The sequence below is a fragment of the Chamaea fasciata genome, unplaced genomic scaffold (genome assembly GCF_029207755.1).
Source record: "Chamaea fasciata isolate MVZ Bird 193981 ecotype frontalis unplaced genomic scaffold, bChaFas1.0.hap1 SCAF_7, whole genome shotgun sequence".
NCBI classification, from domain to species: domain Eukaryota; kingdom Metazoa; phylum Chordata; class Aves; order Passeriformes; family Sylviidae; genus Chamaea; species Chamaea fasciata.
The window spans coordinates 44257578-44276513 of NW_027094092.1; the positions used below are offsets into that span (position 1 = coordinate 44257578).

The window sequence follows — 18936 nt, forward strand, 5'->3', positions numbered from 1 at the left end:
CAGCTTTTCAGCCATGCAAAGCGGTTTGCTAGCAAATAAATATATAAATACATCCCTGATACATTTATAGTCTGGTGATGGTGAGGGGGAAATTTGTTTAAAGTCCAAGTAATCAGACTATTACCAAGATTAGGTGGAGAGGGGGGAAGAGGGGTGAGGGTGTGCAGCAGTTTAAACAGCGCCTGTCGGAAGAAGCGGAGGGGGAAGTGTCCATCCTAGCGCTGTGCTCTGCTGCCACCTTGGCCGCGCCGCGGGACGTGCAGGCGGCCCCGCTCCGCGCCCGCGGAGCTCCCGCTGCGCACCTGCGGCAGCGCTTCCCCTGCCGTCCGCGAAACCTCCCCCGGCCAGGGCCACCCACGGCCCCCACCCACGTCACCTGCTGTCACAAACTGGACAAGGATATATGTGATGTCTAAAGGGTCAGTTTTGGGTGAGGTTTTTTTGGGGGGGAGGGGTTGAGTGTGGCTGGGGGTTGTTCTTCAACTGGGGTTTATTTGCCTGCTGTGCGTAAAATCGGAACTTAGAAATGTGGGTGGGAGGAGAACATTTTTTTTTCCTGTCCTTTTGCTTACTGTAGGATTCTTCTCCTCCCTTGTCCAGCCTTATCTTACACATTTAATGAAGAAAGCACTGAAAATCCCATTCATACCCATCTACCTGCCTCTCCATCCTTCCTACAGCATGACCACAGGGGCTCTGGAAGGACCTCCCGGAGCTGCAGTGAGAGGTCGTGTTCCCACTCCTTTTTTTTTTTTTTTTTTTTTTTTTTTTTTTTTTTTTTTTTTTTGGTGGGGGCTGGGTGGGATGGGGGCAGAGAAGGGTGACAAAAACATCCTAATGCGCTGAAAATATATATAAATGAATACTCGGCAACCAATAGAGTTTGCTAATCCTGTTTCCCTGTTGTCATGATGTTGTCTTGACATCGGGCTCTGGGCTGGTGTTACACACTTTGGAAAGATTTCAGGCACTTCATTTCATCTTTGAATTGCACATGCTTTTCTCTCAGTTTTAAGATTTCATGCGCTTAGGTGAAAACATGTTCTGACTTGCTGGAGTTTGGTGGTGGTAAATATTTCCTTTGAGTTCAGAGTGCATGTGTGAAAAAGGCTTTTTTCTTCCTTTCTTTCCTGAAAATCTGTTTCTTTCTCACTTGCTCCTTTCTCTGTTGTAGTTAATACCTGTAAAAGAGCTGAATCTGGAGAGCTGAGTGAAATGGCACTTTTGGAATTATACTTTTAACCACACCACGCTGGGGAAAGCATAGAAGCTCTGTATATGTGCGTGTGAAAGGAATTCGTGCCACACAGATGAATTTGCAGACTCAGTGACAGAGAGGGACCACAGGTGAGTCCCCAGCAATCTGCTTTGCCAAGAGGATTTTTCCAGCCCCTAATCACAGAAAAGCCCTCCATCTGCTCCCCAGAGTTGGCGGTTCTCATCTGTTTCAAGTGAAAATAACCAAGAATAGAAAATGGCACGTAATGAAGAATCCCCAGCCAAGTAGTCGTGTTGTCCTGCATTCCCCCCAAACCAGCATTCCCCGGTACTGGGGTCTCGGTCCCCGAGCGAGAAAAAAAGCTGCAAAGGGTTAAGCTGCTGACTTGCTTGCTAGGCAAAGTTTGAGGAAGAGTATGTCTGAGGCTGGATACGCTGCAGCCCTGCGTTTGAAATCTGTCACCCTCACTTAGGAGCGCCGCATCTCGGGTTGTCACCGGTGAATAATGATCGCACGGCGATAAGATCGCTCGGCGGCGGTGCGCCGGGGCCGCCCGGGGGAAGAGAAGACAGGAAATTGCGAGGCGTTTAGCCGTTTCAACGGGGTGTTCTTCAGTGTCATCGGTGGGTGTCAGGGTCAAATGACCGTCTGGAGAGCAGTTTGGGAAGATAATTTCTTTCCTTCTTTCCTTGAGAGCAACCTTGGGTGTTGGTGACCATTGGCAGCTATGGAAAACAGAGACCTCGGTGGTGATCCTTAAAACAGTATCATGCTGGAGCCCAGCTCTTCTGTCACTTTCTCCCCTTTCAACCTGCCGGACCCGGTGGGATTTGGGTGACCTACAGAGAAGGAACTCACTTCCGCAGGAACAGGTAACGCCTGATTAAGTCACTTTCTGGATTGACACGATCTTGATTTGTCCTGAGTACCATTCACTGATTTGAAGTATAGGATGGTTGAGGGTCCAGGGACAGGGAGAGGAGCAAAAATAATTCCGCCTAATCCCTCTGAGACTGCGGAGCAGAGCAACTATGCAGAAGTTTTTAACATTCCCACTTTCCTCCCCGATTAGGGGCACAGAGGACAGAAATACTTGTGATCGACAATGGCCAGCTCTGCCTTCTGTACTGACGACAGGTTGCTAGTATGGGGGACGTGGGAAACAGAGGGACAGGTGGACTAAACATGAGAAAGAGAGGGGTTTTTTTCGCCAGAAAATGCACTGGTTGTCCATCAGCTTCATCAGGGAGATACAAATCATGTTCAAATAAGAGCTCTGAAAAGTATGTAGGTGGAAATAAAGAAAGATCCTAAAAAATTAAAAAAAAAAAAAAAAACCAAAAAAAACCAAACCAAACCAAAACAAAACCACCAAGGTAGAACATTAGGCTTTGTACTCTACGGGGCTCCTGATCCTTTCATCCCTCGGGACCAGCTGGCAGCTGCGAGCAGACTCGACTACAGCGCAGCCCCTGCTCCGAGGCGGGGATGCAGGTTCTGACCGCGGGACTGACCCGTGTCACACCCTCTTCTTCCCGGCCGTTGGGACCCGCGGAGGGCCCCGGGCTGCCGCCCCTCCATCCTGGGGGCGTCAAGCTGGGAGGGAAGGGGGTCTCGTCCTTAACTCCCTTCCTCTTGCCGAGTCCCCCGAGAAATGCTGGCTACCTGCGTTTCCCGGTCCGTGCTCGCTCCCCACCCCCATCACTCCGCGGAGGTGAGGGCACAAGTCCTTCTCCGAGCGAGCGGGAGGCACGGCTCGGCTCGGCTCCGGGCTGTCCATACGCGGGGACTTCTCCGAAGGCCCCTTGGAAGGCAGGGGGTGGAGGGCAGGGCGGGAACGGGGGCAGGAGCCGAGCACACGGCGGCTGGGCTGACCCTCGCCGGGGCTCCCCGGCACGGCTTTATTGAGCCTTTGAAGCCCTGAGTGGTTTAGCCCCGCCAAGCGAAGGGCGAAGGAGGCGCGGAGGTAATAGCGAGTGATACAGCTTTTGAGGTACGGCCGAGCAAATAGAAGGCACTGAGCAGCCAGGGGTGAGGGGGAAGCCAACCCCGAGGCATTTCGGTTCCCTTTTCTGTTTCCTCGACACATGGCATTGATCAGCTCGCTCTCCTCCATCCCTCCTCACCCCGTTTCTTAAAGTAACTCGCAGCAAAAGCTGTGCTGTGCGTTTTCTTTGCTAATGTAGGAGTTTGAGGCAAATTCTCTTCGCATACCCCACGTCCTACCTTGACGGCTGTATCCTATCGCTCAAGTGCTTCTCGGTATTAAATACCCGTGTCTTTAAGTGGACTTGCCGGGACAAGGCAGTAGCCTACTAGGGAGCTGGACGGCGGGGGAAGGGTTACTCCGAAACAAGCGCAGACAGCCCGGCATGCACACACACACACACACACAGACACACACATTCATATGCACACGCACTGAATGTGTACAGGAGAAATAGGGGGGTTGGGGGGGGGTGGGTGTTGTTACCGCTTTAGGGCAAAAGGCGTTTCTCCAGAGGTTTTTAAGTCTGTGTGACTGATGATGAAAATCAGAATACTAGAGGAGGTCCGTCTCTTCCCTGAGGGTCGGAGATTCTTTTATTCTGTGTTATATTTGTTGAATACTGGTACTGCGTATTTAAAAGTTCGCAAGGGAGGAAGAAGAGGAAAAAAGGATGTGGGGGAGGCGGGCTTGTCGGCTGCTGCACATGAAATATCGCCATGTTGGTGGAGAGCACGGCTGTAATTATTGCTAGCGAGGGCATCTCCCAGAACCGCCGCTCGGGGAGTTTTTCAGCTCACTTGCCGGCTTCCCCTCCGATACGCTCCGATACACTCCGAGAGTCCCCGGAGCAGCCGTGCCGGGGCGGTCCCGCCGCCAAGGACGGCGACACCCGCACCTTCCTCCCCCGCAGCGCCGGCCCGGCGGGCTCGGCAGTGAGGCAGGGCGGGGATGGGGGTCTGCGCAGCCCGCACATCCCCCGGCAGCGCCGCCCGCTTGGTTCCCATTGCTGAAAGCGGGGCGGAGGGCGAGTCCAAACGCATGAAGCTCGCTAAATTGTCCTCAGCAACCTAGGGGTTAAAAGCAGCCCCGGGGGGGGGGGGGGGCGGGGGGGAACGGGGTGGACGGGGAGGGAAAGAAGGAAAGAAGAAAAAAAAGAAAATCTAGCCTGACTTTGCCTCTTGGAAAGCTTTAGGTTGCAGCCCTGCCTTCCAAGTATTCTTTAAACTAGAAATGTGGGAGGGACTCCAGGAGAGAGAGAGAGAGATGGCTATCAACTGAATTCATTACTGTAAACATCTCCCTGGGGTGTCAGGCAGGGAGGAAAAAAAGGCACGACTTACATTAGCAGGGAAGAGTGAGATGTGAGGCATCATTACTGCTAAGATCAGCCCGCAATCCCGGCTGGAGGCAGGCGCAGGACTTGGAGAGAGCCAGACACACGCTCACACATATACTCACATACATGGGTCCGATGCCTTCTCCGACTTACGAGGGTCCTGGGTCGTCGTGCCTGCTCCTTATGTGATTCTTTCATCATTTCCAGAGAACAGAAAAAGAAAAAAAAAAAAAAAAAAGAAAAAGAAAAGAAAAGAAAAGAAAGAAAGAAAGAAAGAAAGAAAGAAAGAAAGAAAGAAAGAAACCAACCAAAAAACACCAGAAAGAAAGAAACCCCAAGACCAAGCTTAGCCGCGGTTCCCTCGTGTTTATTTTTTTACCGGAGGAGGAGGAACGGCGGGGGAAAGAGAGAGCGAATCGAGGAGAGAAAGTGCGTTGGGAATGCCAGAGCCGTGGGCTGCGCGCCGGAGGAGGAGGTGGCGGAGCAGGGGGTAGGACGATGCCGCCGCCTCGTAAGGGCGGAGGAAGGCGCGGGAGGCGCGGGGGTCGCTCGGAGCGGCGGCGGCCGGCGGGGAACGGGCCCGTGGGGCCGGCCGGGAGCGGCGCCGGGCGGAGGGCGGCGGCGGCCACCACCGAGGAGCGGCGGCGGCAAAGTTTTGGTGTGGGGGGCCAGAGGCGCGGAGGGGGATTACGATCGGTGCCGGCGAGGGATTCCCAGACACCGCCAGGTACAGTTGGGATTTCATTTCTCACTCTTTTCCTTTCTGGTAATTCTAGCCCCGGGCGATCTAAAGCCGCGGTGCCCTTTGCCTTCTCCCAGATGGCAAAGTTGAGGAGCCGGGATCAGGCTGTGTCAGAAATACCGCCTTCGCCGCGTTAGAGCCCCATGTCCGCGGCGCCGGGCACACACGAGTGTGGATTTATGAATGGCCGGCGGCAAGTGCTAGCAGGCTCCCCGGGCTGTGTTGCGCCAGCCCCTGGCTCAGGAGCGGCACTCGGAGCTGGCAGCTGCAGCCAGGTCCCGGGTCCCCGGTCGCGTTTCACTGCCGAGCCTGGAGGGTGCCGAGCCTGGCCCCTACCCCGTGGGGAGGGGAGAGTCGGGGACTACCCCTGCGGCACGGGCACCGGCAGAGCGCACCAGAGGCTCTGTTTGGGAGGTGGTTCGGAGAAACGGGACCTTTAGAGGTGAGCCTTGCTTGGAAGAGGTTGTCGGCTTAGTTCGGCGCTGCTGAGTGTTAAGGAATCTACGGGGAGAGTCGGGAGCTGCGCCCGGCAGCAGGATCCATCAGATCCCCATCAGCAGCCTCCGGAGCGGGGCTGGCGGTGAGTGGGTGGGGGCGAGGTTAAGGGAATCGGATCAAGACTTCGGAGTACAAAGGAGGGCTCAGAGACCTGACGAGTTAGACGGAGATCTGACAAAATAAGAAAAAATACTGCGGGGGGGCTGGGTGCGTGGAGATGGTGTGTAAACAAAAAATAGCAGATCGCAAAAGGAAGTCAAGCAGCTGAAAAGACCTCTCTTGAATACGGTATAAAACCCCATAAAAGATAAATAAACAATCAGCAAAGTTAAGAGAATAAGATTCTCCACCTTCTTTTCAGAGTGGGAAGCAGTCAACAGGAGCTTTTAATTAATTTTAATGGAGGAAATCTGTTTTAAGGCTTACAATAAGCTAATAAATCCAAGGCACAAATCCGTGTAAATTCCTGCACTGTGTGTGGAAGGTACTGATTATATTTCTTCAGATACTGTTTTTTGCAATGTAGCATTCAGTTAAATAGAAGGGGAGAGGTTCCTTACACGAGGAGTAGGAAAAGATACTAAAAGCAAGTCAGACCTCTCCCTCCCTACCTCCCTCTCCCTCTCTCATTCCTTCCCTCCCCCCCCCCCCACCCCCACCCCTCTCTCTCTTTTTCTCTCTGAAAGTCAGGGTGTATGTTAAAGAGGTTTATTTACTGTAACTAACTTCACAGTGCTTGCAGGGAAATTAAACCAGTTTAAAGGTTGGGATTGATCAGTGCTTGGGTTTAATAAACCCAAGTAACCATACAAAAACCCCCACAGATTTCTATGGACTTAATTCCTGGCTTCATTCACTGGCGTGGTCTTTCTCCAAAAAAAAGACCTTTATGTATTTATGTAGTTTAAGACAAAGATAATTAATTGATTTTCAATATATGTATTTTTTGAAAGGTGAAAAGTTCATCCTGGCATTTTTTTCAAAACTCTTAAAAGGTACTGTACCTATATCTCTATCCACCTCTCTTTCCCTTCTTCTTTGAAAGAGTTAATGTATGCAATGTTATCAACTGAGACATAAACTTTGCCTAATGAAAACGATCTAAACATTGCATAATAAAAAAAGACATAACAGATGTGATTTTGAAGTCATTGTTTCTATGTGGGAAAAGTGATGTTAGAATGTTAACATCATTCTTGTATTGATCTTGTTTCTGAAAATTATGTGAGGAGAGATTTCAAGAAGCTATTTCAGTGATAGTTCTGTGTCCTGATACGGTAGCGAGGCAGTTAAGAGAGTTCAGGCCTGGCGTACTGTAGGTGAAACAAGGCAGAGCACTGTGGAAATATAGTGTCTATAAAACTACTGTGACTAGAACAGTCATCAGTGTTTTCCAAAGTCCAAGGCTATACCAAGAAGTGGTGCTGGAATGCACCCAGCTTTCTTAAGTGTCACTTCTCACACACATGTACACCCTAATATTTTGTGTAAGGTGATGTTATCTGTGTTTGGCTTGGGGAAGTCTGGATCTAATTTGAACCACTGTTACAAGTCACATTTATATCCTGGCCTGCTGGAGAGTTTGATTTAGGATGTAGACATATCTCCTTTGCGCAACCCTACACCCCTTCCAGTTGGAATCTACATTACATAGGCTATGCTTTCCTTCAAGAATCAAGAATGTGCTAGCATTCAACTGCTTAAAATAGCAGTATCTAAAATGTGGGATGTCATTAGGGCTGACTTCCCTACCCTTCCCACTGCAAAGAAGGAGAGACATAGTTTTACCAAGTGAAGAAAACAAAAAGGAGTTGAAACAAGTACAACTATCAGGCTTTTCTTGTACTGAGCTTTCTATATAAAGGACTAAATAGAGGGCACACTTAATACTGTTTTCAGGAAGGTGAGAGCTTTATTTCTTAATCATTTCTGTCACCTCTTTAATCTCAAAAGGAGTTCATTTTTTGTCTAGGATATTTTCATGCAACTTTCAGGCTTTCACTAGGCAGATTCAAATCCAGTCCATTAGTGACCTCTATCTGTGAGAAGGGTGTAGTCAATGGTGTTTTTTTCCCCTTCACCATAGTGGATTGGAAACGCAGACTATAAATTGTTTTAGTCTTTTACACCTGCAAATCACTTGGGGTTTTTTAGGTTGTCAATCTTATATTCAGTGAAAAAAAATGTGATTTTCTAGTGTTTTGAGCAGGAAAACAAAACTGAACTCCAGTTCCAAACATGAAAGAGCTTTCAGTATGTTTCAGCTATTCCAGTGATAATATGACAAATATTTGCAAAAATCAGAAAAATAAGAAGTAACCAGTGCTATTGAACATCAGTACTAAAGGAATTGCATTTATATTTGTCTGATGTTATAATACTTACTCTAGAGCAGGCTGAACCTGTGTGAAATTTTATTGCCCCTCAGTGCTTATTTAATTGAAACTTCAGAGAAACACTCAGATCAGATATACTGTGAGTAGAGTTTATAGTAGCAGGGTGTTTAAAAAGTATAAAAAAGTAAAAATCCAGTGCTGTCTATATTAGGCATGTATGTCAAGAGATCAAGAGATCAAGGAAAAAGGGGTCTTTATGAAACAGATGGACTCTTTTAGAGGATTATTAAACCCAGCTTTCCAATACTAATTTGCCTCTTGTTTATATCCACAACTATATTCCATATTTTTGTTAGTGATTGTAAATGGCAGTTAAGGACTTGATCAGCAAAATCTTTTAGTAGATGAGTACCACTGTTTGACATTTCTCAGATTGTAGTTGATTACCTCAGCGCTTGGTAATGTGATGTTTTTTAGGTGTTTCCTTCCCTCCCCCTTGGGCAGTCTTTTTAGGAGTCTTTCTGAAAAGCTTTTTATTTATTTCCTCAAGAAACCAAAATAGTTGGAACTTGCCTCAGAGGTATAAAACCTGGTTTTTCTTTTCTTTTTTCTTTTTCTTTTTAAACAAATATTTGTAATTTTTTCTCTTAATTTTTTTTAAAAAAGTAGAAAAGAATAATATACAATTGTTATTTTTTTAAAGAAGACTAATTTAACATACACTGAAGATATGAGCTTCGGTTTCCCTACAGCTATGTGTAACCCACACCTTTCAAGTAACTGACTTCTTTTAAAGAAAAACAACCACAAAAAGATCATCATTAAAATGATGGCATGTTTTATTCATTTATTTTAAACAAACCCAAACCTTAATCCATTGATGATACTCAGGAAAGAAGTGTTTGAAATAAAAGTTCTATTCTGTTTAACAAATTATATTCTAATCACGCCAAACAATATGCCCCAGGAATACAACAATTTAATCTGATATTTTCAGCCACTGCTGAAAGGTGTTGGGACCTTCTTATATCTTTCCTTTTTTATTAATTGATGATTTTCCTGGTTAACAGGTTGTTTGTTTGCCTTTTTCTGTCTTTGATTCCTTCTTCTGATGTGGCCCCTTGAACTGTATCAAAATTAAATACTACCAGCAACTTAAAACAAATCCATCATGCTCTATTCAGCATGCCTGAAAAGTTAATGATGCAGAACAAGCTCTGTGAAGTTTCCCTTTTTAAAAGAAATCTTGTGTTTCAACTCTACCTAGAAACAGTCTTCTGTATATTTTACTTCAAGCTCTGTCTGCTTTATTTGGTGTGAGGTTTTTTTTCATAAATCTTTCCTAACCTAGTTTAATGCAAGAATGTATGTAAAAAGGCATATGACACAGAAAGTTGTTTATCATTCAAAGGTACTGTCTTTGAAACTGCTTAAGTCCTTTCAGAAAATATCCTTCTTTTGGTATTCAGGATCATATAATTGCCAGATTTGGTCCTGCAAAGTGATGGCTTTACTTTGGCCTCAGGTGAGAGGTGACTTGCTTCCAACAGGTCCAGGTCAGTGTTTTGTAGGATCTGCCCATTACTAAGCAGAATATTAGATGTCACAGATAACATTCTGGCCTGGCTTTCAAATCAGCAGGCAACTTTCATGACTCTTAAACACCAGCTAACTAGTCACAATATAAGTTATTGTTGTAATTTTATGCAACAGTTGTGGGTCAAAGACTGCAGTCAAAACATTTTGAAGAAAGAGAAAAATTTTGCAAGGTAGTTCAGGCTGTATCAATTTGTAGATTACTGTGGTGGATGGTCTGCACCATGTTTTTGCAAATCCTGGCCTAGGCAGAGACATACCTTGAGCCACAGAATTCAGTACTTACTTCCTTTTATCATCATTTATTTTTGAATATATTACAGTGAAAATATTTGGGTGAAGTGACAGAAGTTCTGCTCTTTGGCCAAAATTCTTTATTGTGTCCAAGTTGTCATTGGTAATCTAATTATCTTAAAAGTATCATATAGATATCAAGCTAGTTCCTTCTAGATAACTAAATTAATCTAAAGAAATTCCAAAAATTCTCTTCAGACAAAATTTTCCAGATTTTTTTTAATGTCTGAGATCTTGTGGGAGCATTACAAGCAAAAGACTTTGAAATTCCATATCTGATTTATTAGACATTCATTGTCATGTGTATCTGTGTTCAGGAAGACGTGGGCAGGCTTATGCTACGTACTTCTGTTGTAGTAAATACTGTAAACTATATGGAAGTACTACTTGACCGCTTGAGAGCAGGGAGGGTGAGAGCCCTGAAAGAAAAGCCTCATCAGCACCTCCTGAAAACAGGAATCAGTGTGCTGCAGTGTTACTCCCAGTTCTCACTGGCAGCATTTGTCTTTCCTTCACAAAACCAACAGGTCAAATTCATCTAAAGAGTATAGCTTTTTCTGACAGTACTTCCAGTGCTGCAACACATAGCTGCATTAGCAGCTCATACCTGGCCAAGCTGCTCTGTAAGAGTTATCCAAGAGACGTCATCTTTGAAAGGGTTGTCTGTGTGGGAGTGCTCCAGCAGCACATCCTAGGAATGCTGAGGGGCTTTGGTGATGCTCATGCACAGTCTTTAATCTTCACACAGGTTGCAGAGGATCAAAACATGGTCAAACTGCAGTCATAGGTTCATCAGCTGCAGACCTGTAGGTTCAGAGTACAAATATTTCTTTCTCTTAAGATTTCCTGTGTGTTTTTCCAACAGAGAAAAAGATGACCTTTTAAATGTCATTGGAAACTAATGCCAAAAGAACCCTCAACTTTTTATCAATATCATACTCACAGAACATGAGAATTAATATGTAGTTTTGAAAAACAAATGAACGCCATAAATATGTACATGCATATTACATTTTATCATATATACAGTTTTTCTTTGTGTTACAAATATAGGTGACTGTGACTGTTTTATCATAGAGGTCTTCCTCAGAACTTTCAAAGCATATATAATTAGTATTAATTCAAAATTGATTTTGTTGGTGAGCTGCAAATCAAATTAAACAGTAATAAAAAAGGTATACCTTTCCTCCAGTGTGTTGGAAATTTCTATACTGGGTAAGAAGGCTGAGGTGCTCCCAAGAGGTATTGCTCCCGAGGTCAATGGAAAGAGTCTGTAGCAAACTTACCTTACCATATAAAATACAGCTTCACAGCTGAAGAACTGCATTTTAAATTGTTGGACTTGATTCCAGACTCTATCCTTCTCTCTTTCCATGGCAAGTTAATTTCACAAACACTCTTCTCGTTATTAGGTATTACTCATGTGAGTAATGATTTAAATACCCCAAAGTGATGTCATTTAGCTGTAATTGAAGATGATACAACCCCAACAGCATGTCTCTGGTTATACTAATGTATATATGCTCTCAATATTAGTTTCTTCAGGTATGTACAGGAAAACAAGCTATGTAGGTAAAAGTAATTTAAGTTACTAGAATTGTGTCTTTATTACAATTGTAGCAGTATATGTGTTTGTCACAGGCACAGCATACATAACTATACTTCTGTAAAAACTTTCTGTAGATGGGACATCTTGTGTGCATGTCATTTAATGAATTATGATTTTGGTAAGTGAGGGAGTTTTAGTGAGCTTGTTTCATGCCTTAAATGCTAACTGAAACCATGTCAGTTGTCTCTAAATGAATGAGTATTTGTTAGCAGTACCTTATAATTTCATTTGCGATCTAGGAAGTTTTTCCTAGGTGGTGCTTCTTGTGTCATTGAGAGATTTGCATCCAGCTAAATGTACCCTATTTAACAGTCTTGTTTGTCTGGTTTCACAGGCCATTTCATTAGCTCATCTAGGTTTAACCTTATCTTTACCCACTTAGCTTTGGAGTTAGTCATAAATACTCCTAGTCTACACATTATTTCTTGAGCCATATCAGTTGATAACTTACTCTTAAGTTTCATCAATTTTTATGTAAAAATACCCAACAACCCAAACGCAAACAAAACCAACAAAACTCGCAACATTTTGGTACCTGAATTGTTCTTATCTTAGATCCAGTGACTGTAGGACTCCAATTAAATATATTACTGTTCTAGATGCATATTGCATCATGTTGTACAGATCCATTACTGTAAGCCCCCACATTATTCATTGGATTAGAGAAAGTGGAGGCAGAAAAGACAGGAAATGCTAACCAACAGCTCACACTTCTCTCTCTCATATGCTCATGATATTTTCTTCCTTAATTTAAACTTTTTCAATATTTCATCATTTTATGCTTTGAACTATCCATTGAAAATTTATTTCCAAAACAAAATAAGTAAACTAAGCAAATTAAACATGCTATTATCCAGCCTGATAAATTTTTCCTTCTTTAAGGCAAATTTAGTTGTCTAAGAACAAATTTTCTGACGTAGAAGATGAGTATACAGTGAGAGACTGTTAAGATTTAACTGAACATGATCATATACAGACAGTCATTCTCATATGTATTGCTAAATCCTGTGTATCAAATTGGTATATGCCTAACAGTGATTTTTGGAATAGCTCATTCTGGCCCTGTGCCATGCTGCTCAGTGAAGAGCCGCTTCTTGAACAGTTCAACTGTAAATTGTAAAATGCATTTTGCCAGTAGAAGTCATTTTTTTTTCTTCAGTTTGAGAAATTACTTTCATTGTTCAACAAAACTAATTTCAAAACCTTTTTGTTTATCAATGTTGCAGCAGAATTACAGTCTTTACTCATGGAGAGAAGTGTCTACCACTGCAGCTTTGAAAATACTTAGGAAAGATAGAAGCATAATGAACACCTCTCATTACTTTAAGAATATGCACTTTGAATTCCACAGAGAGAGCCAAGTCCTTTATAACTGCCCAGAGATGCCTAAGCATCTGTGGCAGAGCATCTGACCATTATGTTACTCTAGTTCCATTATCCATCTTGAGCCCTACAAAAATCTCCCTTTTAAAATCATTTTATTCATGTGGCATTATATATTTAAAATGATAAAAATGAAAATACATGCATGCGGGGACACACATACAAAAAATATGGGGAAAAAAACAACGAAAAAGATATTTTCTAGAGAATTAGAGTAGCAAAAGATCATTTAACTAAATCTGTTTCCTTCTGAAGCTTAGTTAGCATCTTCCTTTTTTATTATTTAACTAGGTAGTGGGGCAGACAGTGATACAGCAGAACTTTGAAATGGAAACTGTTATATGAGTTTTTCTAGCTTATTTGGTTTTCTACTGTAGTGCTTTCCCTCCACTGTTAATACAGAACAGTTTTCACAGGTATTTTTCCATTCAATACAGTCTTAAGAAAAATGTTGACCTTTGATTTCATTTTAAATTCTGGATACAGGGTTCTGCATCCCTTCTTGTGTGATAACCTAGAACCTTAGCTTTTAGTTATGTATAATTCCAGTAAAATGCTGTCATTGAGAACTAAATGAAAACTAAAAAAACCCAACCAAAACCCACTGAAACAAACCCCAAAGCAAAACCAAAGGGCACCCAAACCCACAGTTCAGGAGCTGTGGAAATCTCAGTGCTAACAAGATGGTTGTTTTCTGTTCTCCACTGGATAATTTTATCAGCGTCTATTTAACTTTATATTTAGTACCACATACAGGTTTGTCTATTATCACAGAAGTCAAACATTCAGTTCTATTCTCAGATCAGCCCAGTGTATCTTTATAAATCTGGAATAAATGAGATGTTAGAGTTGCTGCCAGCAGCTCTGGCAACAGAACTGTTGATCTGCCCAGATTCTCTTTCCTGCAAAAATGTCTTATCAGCAGATCCACACATCCTACATGGTGTGACTGTGAATTTACAGATAATAGGACAGAATGACTGAAAATGGATGGATGGCATGATCATAAACAGGTCATGAGTTACCAACTGTGGAGCTTGATCCTGAGCATCAGGAGACACAATTATAAATTTCAGAGCCCTTCAAAGGATAAGGAGGTCTCTAGGTAGAAGAGTTTTAACTCTTCACCCTTCATTTGTCCAAAACTGAAAGTACATAAATCAGTCCTTACGAGCAGATTTGACTCTGAAATTCATAACCACTCATCTCTGTGACATTGATGGAAACTCTATTGAATCAAATGCATAGATATTCTAATTATGAACCTCTGATATTCAGAACTTCCCTTAGGCCATCAATATCTCATATGCAATCATATTTTACAAGCTGCTGAATGATTGTCTGGTTATGCATGTGCTGACCCAGAGAAGGCATCCTCTAGTACAGCCAACCAGCTGCAGAAAGATGATCCTTTTTGAGCACTAGGAGAATAAACACTTTTAAATTTCAGATAACATCAGTGTCACTTCACAGGCTGCTTAAGTCTTGTGAAAAAATACTTGGCAATCTTGGGAAGGGGTGTTTAAATATAGAGCTGTATATTGTCTTGTGTTGATTGATAGCCAATGCTTGTTGAAAGGCATTCTTTTTAACTCTTTCAGTGCAACGCTAAAAGATTATCTCCTGTTTAATACAATAGAAAATTTTAAAAAAAAGACCTGGAGCCTTGCTATGAAATTTGCCTTCCCACTGTCTGGGGTACTTTTGTTGACATGTGTTTGTATTCTGGTAGCAGCATACCACTCTTCTATTTCTCTCTTTCACTGTGTCTATTTTTTAAATAGATGCGGCAGCATAGGCTGAATCAGAATTTTTAGTTAGCTCTTCAGCTAAGAAGGATATTTATTTTAAGCTGGAGTTCATCCTCTTATGTCTGTCATGTCAGGTGCATTGAGGACAAGTATCCTAAAGATACTATCAAAACTGAAATAATAATGCTCCTGGAAGCTTTTGTTTTCATTTAAATATTTCTCATATAATTTTTGAAAGTCAAGTATTGAAGTATTGTGCCAAGGGAAGATGAAAGCTGGAAAGGGAAAGTAACTAGAAAATAACTGAAATACAGGATGAAAGTGAGTAATCAAAATGTCCAGACCAAATGAATTCCAGAGATAAACAAGTTTATGTGCAATAGAAAATCAGAATTTCCTAATGATCACAGTTTTTACCACCTAGGCTGTTATTTATTTGAGAAGCAAATGACTGCCATGGGAGGGAGAAGTAGAACAGTGCACCTTCTAGGACAAGCTGAGATGGGACAAAAGGATCTGTTGCATTTCCCTAATTGTTTCTGTGGTGGGCATAACACATTTGAGTTATCACACAGTTAATGTTCTCTCAGAGTGTGTTACCTCTAGAACAGATTCGTTGCTGGTTTTTTGAGTCTTTTCTTTAGCCTATTCCCTGGTTAATATAATTCTGTGTTCTCATTTTTGTGTCTTTAGAAACTATGCATTTTAACCATAAGAAAAAACAGATACAGAATAAAGATGGGATGGATAAAGCATCTTTAGTGAGATGTGAGAAACTAGTCTTAAATGTTCCTCTCAGGAATGGGTTTATTCACAGAAAGTGTGTTTACATGGATAAATCAAATGGGGAATAATTAATATTATTTGTAATTTAAAGTATATACTATAGAGATCCTTTATGTGACAAAGAAAAAAGACTGAATTAGGGAAGCAATGGGGACAGTGCCATGGGAGCAAATGACACCAAAGTGAGTCTTTATTACTTTTGTTTATAAGAAACACGATGAAGGAAATGTTCATTGTGCACTATATAATATTCAGAATTGTGATGTTTTTCTGCATCATCAGTGCATTTATGCTCTCCTGTTGATTAAATCACTGGCTAGGTCAAACGTTGATCAAACTCTGTACTGTGGTCTGCGGTATACTTTTGCTGCTTGCAGCTGGAGGCAGGGCAGAATTCAGCTCTGGATTCTGCAGTCAGGGCACAAGAAGTGGTACAGACTGAGGACTAAACCAGAAATGGCTACAGAAACTCCCTGTGTATGCACATATGGGAGGGTTGGAATTGCTCTTCCCCCAGGCACACCAAATGCCCACAATCAGCATCAGCACCAAGTCTGAGCCCTTAATGTGAAGGAAGGAGATAATTCATAGTGAAGCCTATACTAAAGATATATGTCCTTGCTTTGTTAGTGAGGGTGTGCAATTTTTTTACAGTGTCAGCCTTCTCCGTGAGTGTTGTAGTAGCAATAATATTTGGAACAACATGTAATTCTAGTTATTTGCTTACTTATATTCTTGCAGAAATTGTAGTAAAGAATCTGTCTAGAATTCTGTTACTGTAACTGTAAAAGAGAAAAAAAACCTCAGTGGAAAAATGGCACAGTATGAGTTAACATGTTAGTCCTTCATTCTTTCAGATCAAGCTTCCTGTGAGTAATAAAACACAAGGCAGATGAATTTGGCTGGTCTCAGTCAAGCCTCTCATGGATAGTTGCCCACACGGGAATAACTACTGCATAGATTAGCTCTGTGAATAGTTCCAGGACAGGTGTGGGACTGAACTGCTTTGGCAGAGCTGTGCCAGGGAACTTGTGTGTGGTGATTCGTTTGCTGGTATCTGCCTTCCCTTTAACCAAACATGTTTTTAAGTAATTGATTTTAGGAAATTGGAGAAAACTCTAATTTTGTCAGATTAGCAAATACTTTATTAGACAATTCAGACAAATGAAGTACAAGTGGAAATTAAAATACCCTTACTAGGGTAAGAAGTTAGTCAATATGTCATTCCTGAAAACAGAAACAGTGTTATGGTTTCTGATTCATTTCATTTCCTAACAGTCTAAAAGAAATAACAAAAAAGTGCAATATTTTAAAAGCTTTTGAGGGGAGTAAATGACACAGGGTTTCTCTTGCTGAATACAAAATCTTTTTCTTATTATTTGAAATCCAGGCATAGTCTTTCATGATCTACATGATATGAAAAGTGGACTCAGGTAAATGCTCCACTATTAACAGAGTGTTTTTTTCTAGTCCCTTTCAGAAGTGAAAAGATTTGTTAGGTAAGGAAGACAAACTGCTCTTTGACCTCCACATGCTCTTCTCCCTCTGTTCTTACAAAGCAGACGTGAGCCTCAATCACACTGTACAAGTCCTCATAAAAAGCACATTTTCAGAAACAAACTCTGCACTATTTTTCCTGACATAAAAAGAGGTAATGTAAACATAAGATAGGAGGAAGAGTTAAGAACAGCATTTGATCAATGAATTCTGATGCACAGGCAGATTCAGAAAGCTGTTTGATATTAGATGTGTAGCAGCACTTGCGTAAATCAGGGCTCGACCACTTTACAGCTGAATTATCCACAACATAAAACCGAAAACTTCTCTGTTGAGCTCCTTGTTAAAGCCATGACTGTAGGCCAGCCTTCCTTCTTAAACAATAAGGGGAAAGGATTGCAGTCCGGGAGCTGACACTGCTATTTGTGCCTTGGCTTCCTCAGAATCAATAGAGGACTGTGCTCTTCGAATCTCTCACACAAAGTAAATATTTTTTTTCTTGATTTGACTGGAAATGCTTGAGCATGCAATTGCCTAAGGTCAGGTTTACAGCACTGCTCTAGCTATTTGCCACACAGTTTGGAAATTCGGAGTCATCTCAGGAGTAATTTATTGAGGCGTCTATTTCATACTGCAGCTTTGATCCTTATATCCATCTCATAGCAATTGTTGTGCTCATTGTGACTGACATGTTTTCCATGACATTTTTCATGCATTCCACCATTGCTATAACCAATGTAGCTTGATTTTTCACAGGCATGTGACCATTTTGGGCATGTAACACAGCTCTAAAAAATTTACTGGCCTAATCATCATTTCCTTCTGCTTGAGGACTATAGACATAATGGCTTTATCAATGCAACAGTGGACTTTTGCCACGTGCAGTAAATTTCAAAGTTATCAGCTTTAATGAATTAAATAATTTTTCCTGCTGCAGGAGCTCTCTATTGCAGGAGTAGGAAGAATAATGATAGAGGTTCTCTATCAATTTGCCGTTTTTAAATTTCGGTTAGGCTTATAGTTGTGCATATTATGATGGTGGTGTTGTCTAAGAAAGATAAGAACAGCATGAGACTACTGCTGTAATGTTACTGGAGAAAATTCAGTATTGCTGCTTTTCAGTGAATATTTATCTCCAGAATTTACAGTAAGACTTTGCTAGCTGGTAACCAGTGATGTTTTTTCATTCAGGATTTAGTGGCCTTTTTCCAGAACAAATTTCAGTTGTACCCCAGAGGCAGTTAATGTCTAATAACAAATGTGTCCTTTTGTTAGTCATTTTTTCCTTTATAGAAACTGGTACAATGTTTTGCAACTAGATATAAAACAAAGTGAATAATAATGAGCCACATAGCATTCTGTTCTGTGTGTTCTTATTCCGCTCATCACTGTGTTAACCTAATGCCAACACGTAAAACTTCAGTGAAAGCTGCCGTTACAAAAGTGTTCTGCGATGTTCAATAATATTACATGTCTTTATATCATGCAGAGAATTATTAATACTCAACATGAGACCTGATCAGTCAGAATTGAAAATCTTTAAATTCCCTTCTGATGCTGAAATTCAGGGCATTGGTTTGTGCACACAATAATTTATGGGTGCATCGATCATGTTTATAACTCCACTGACTTGATACACATGCACAGTCTAGTAAGTAATTAGCAAAATGACGTCAATTGTGCTACATATTCCAACTGCAAAGAGCGATGTTGCAAAAAGTACTCCCAATGGATTGTTCTTCTAGAAATGTTGTATACAGCATCCCTCTCTCACCCTTGCTCTCTCGCTCTGCCTCACTTTGCCCTTGTATTGTAACCTCTAATGCTTAAAGCCCTGGATATGCTGAAACCTCAGTCTTCCCACCAAGATTAAAGGGTTGCATTTTCACGGTACTATGA

General features: G+C 42.0%; 2 protein-coding genes across 3 annotated transcripts in view; one reads left to right on the top strand and one right to left on the bottom strand.

Moving 5' to 3' along the window:
* Positions 1-1238: 1238 nt before the first annotated feature.
* Positions 1239-9737, bottom strand: LOC136291569 (uncharacterized). The gene is made up of 3 exons (XM_066186746.1): positions 9636-9737; positions 4753-5354; positions 1239-2091 (listed from the first exon to the last, which is right to left on the bottom strand). The coding sequence occupies exons 1-3, from the start codon at positions 9735-9737 to the stop codon at positions 1239-1241; spliced, it is 1557 nt and encodes a 518-aa protein (XP_066042843.1).
* Positions 4951-18936, top strand: part of FLRT2 (fibronectin leucine rich transmembrane protein 2) — a 58945-nt gene continuing 44959 nt past the window's right edge. Inside the window, exon 1 of one of the 2 annotated variants that reach the window (XM_066188612.1) lies at positions 4951-5035. The gene's annotated coding sequence lies outside the window, so the exon portion shown is untranslated. Of the gene's footprint in view, positions 5036-5186; positions 5273-18936 lie in introns of those variants that run through there. The other variant, XM_066188610.1, reaches the window with a different exon arrangement.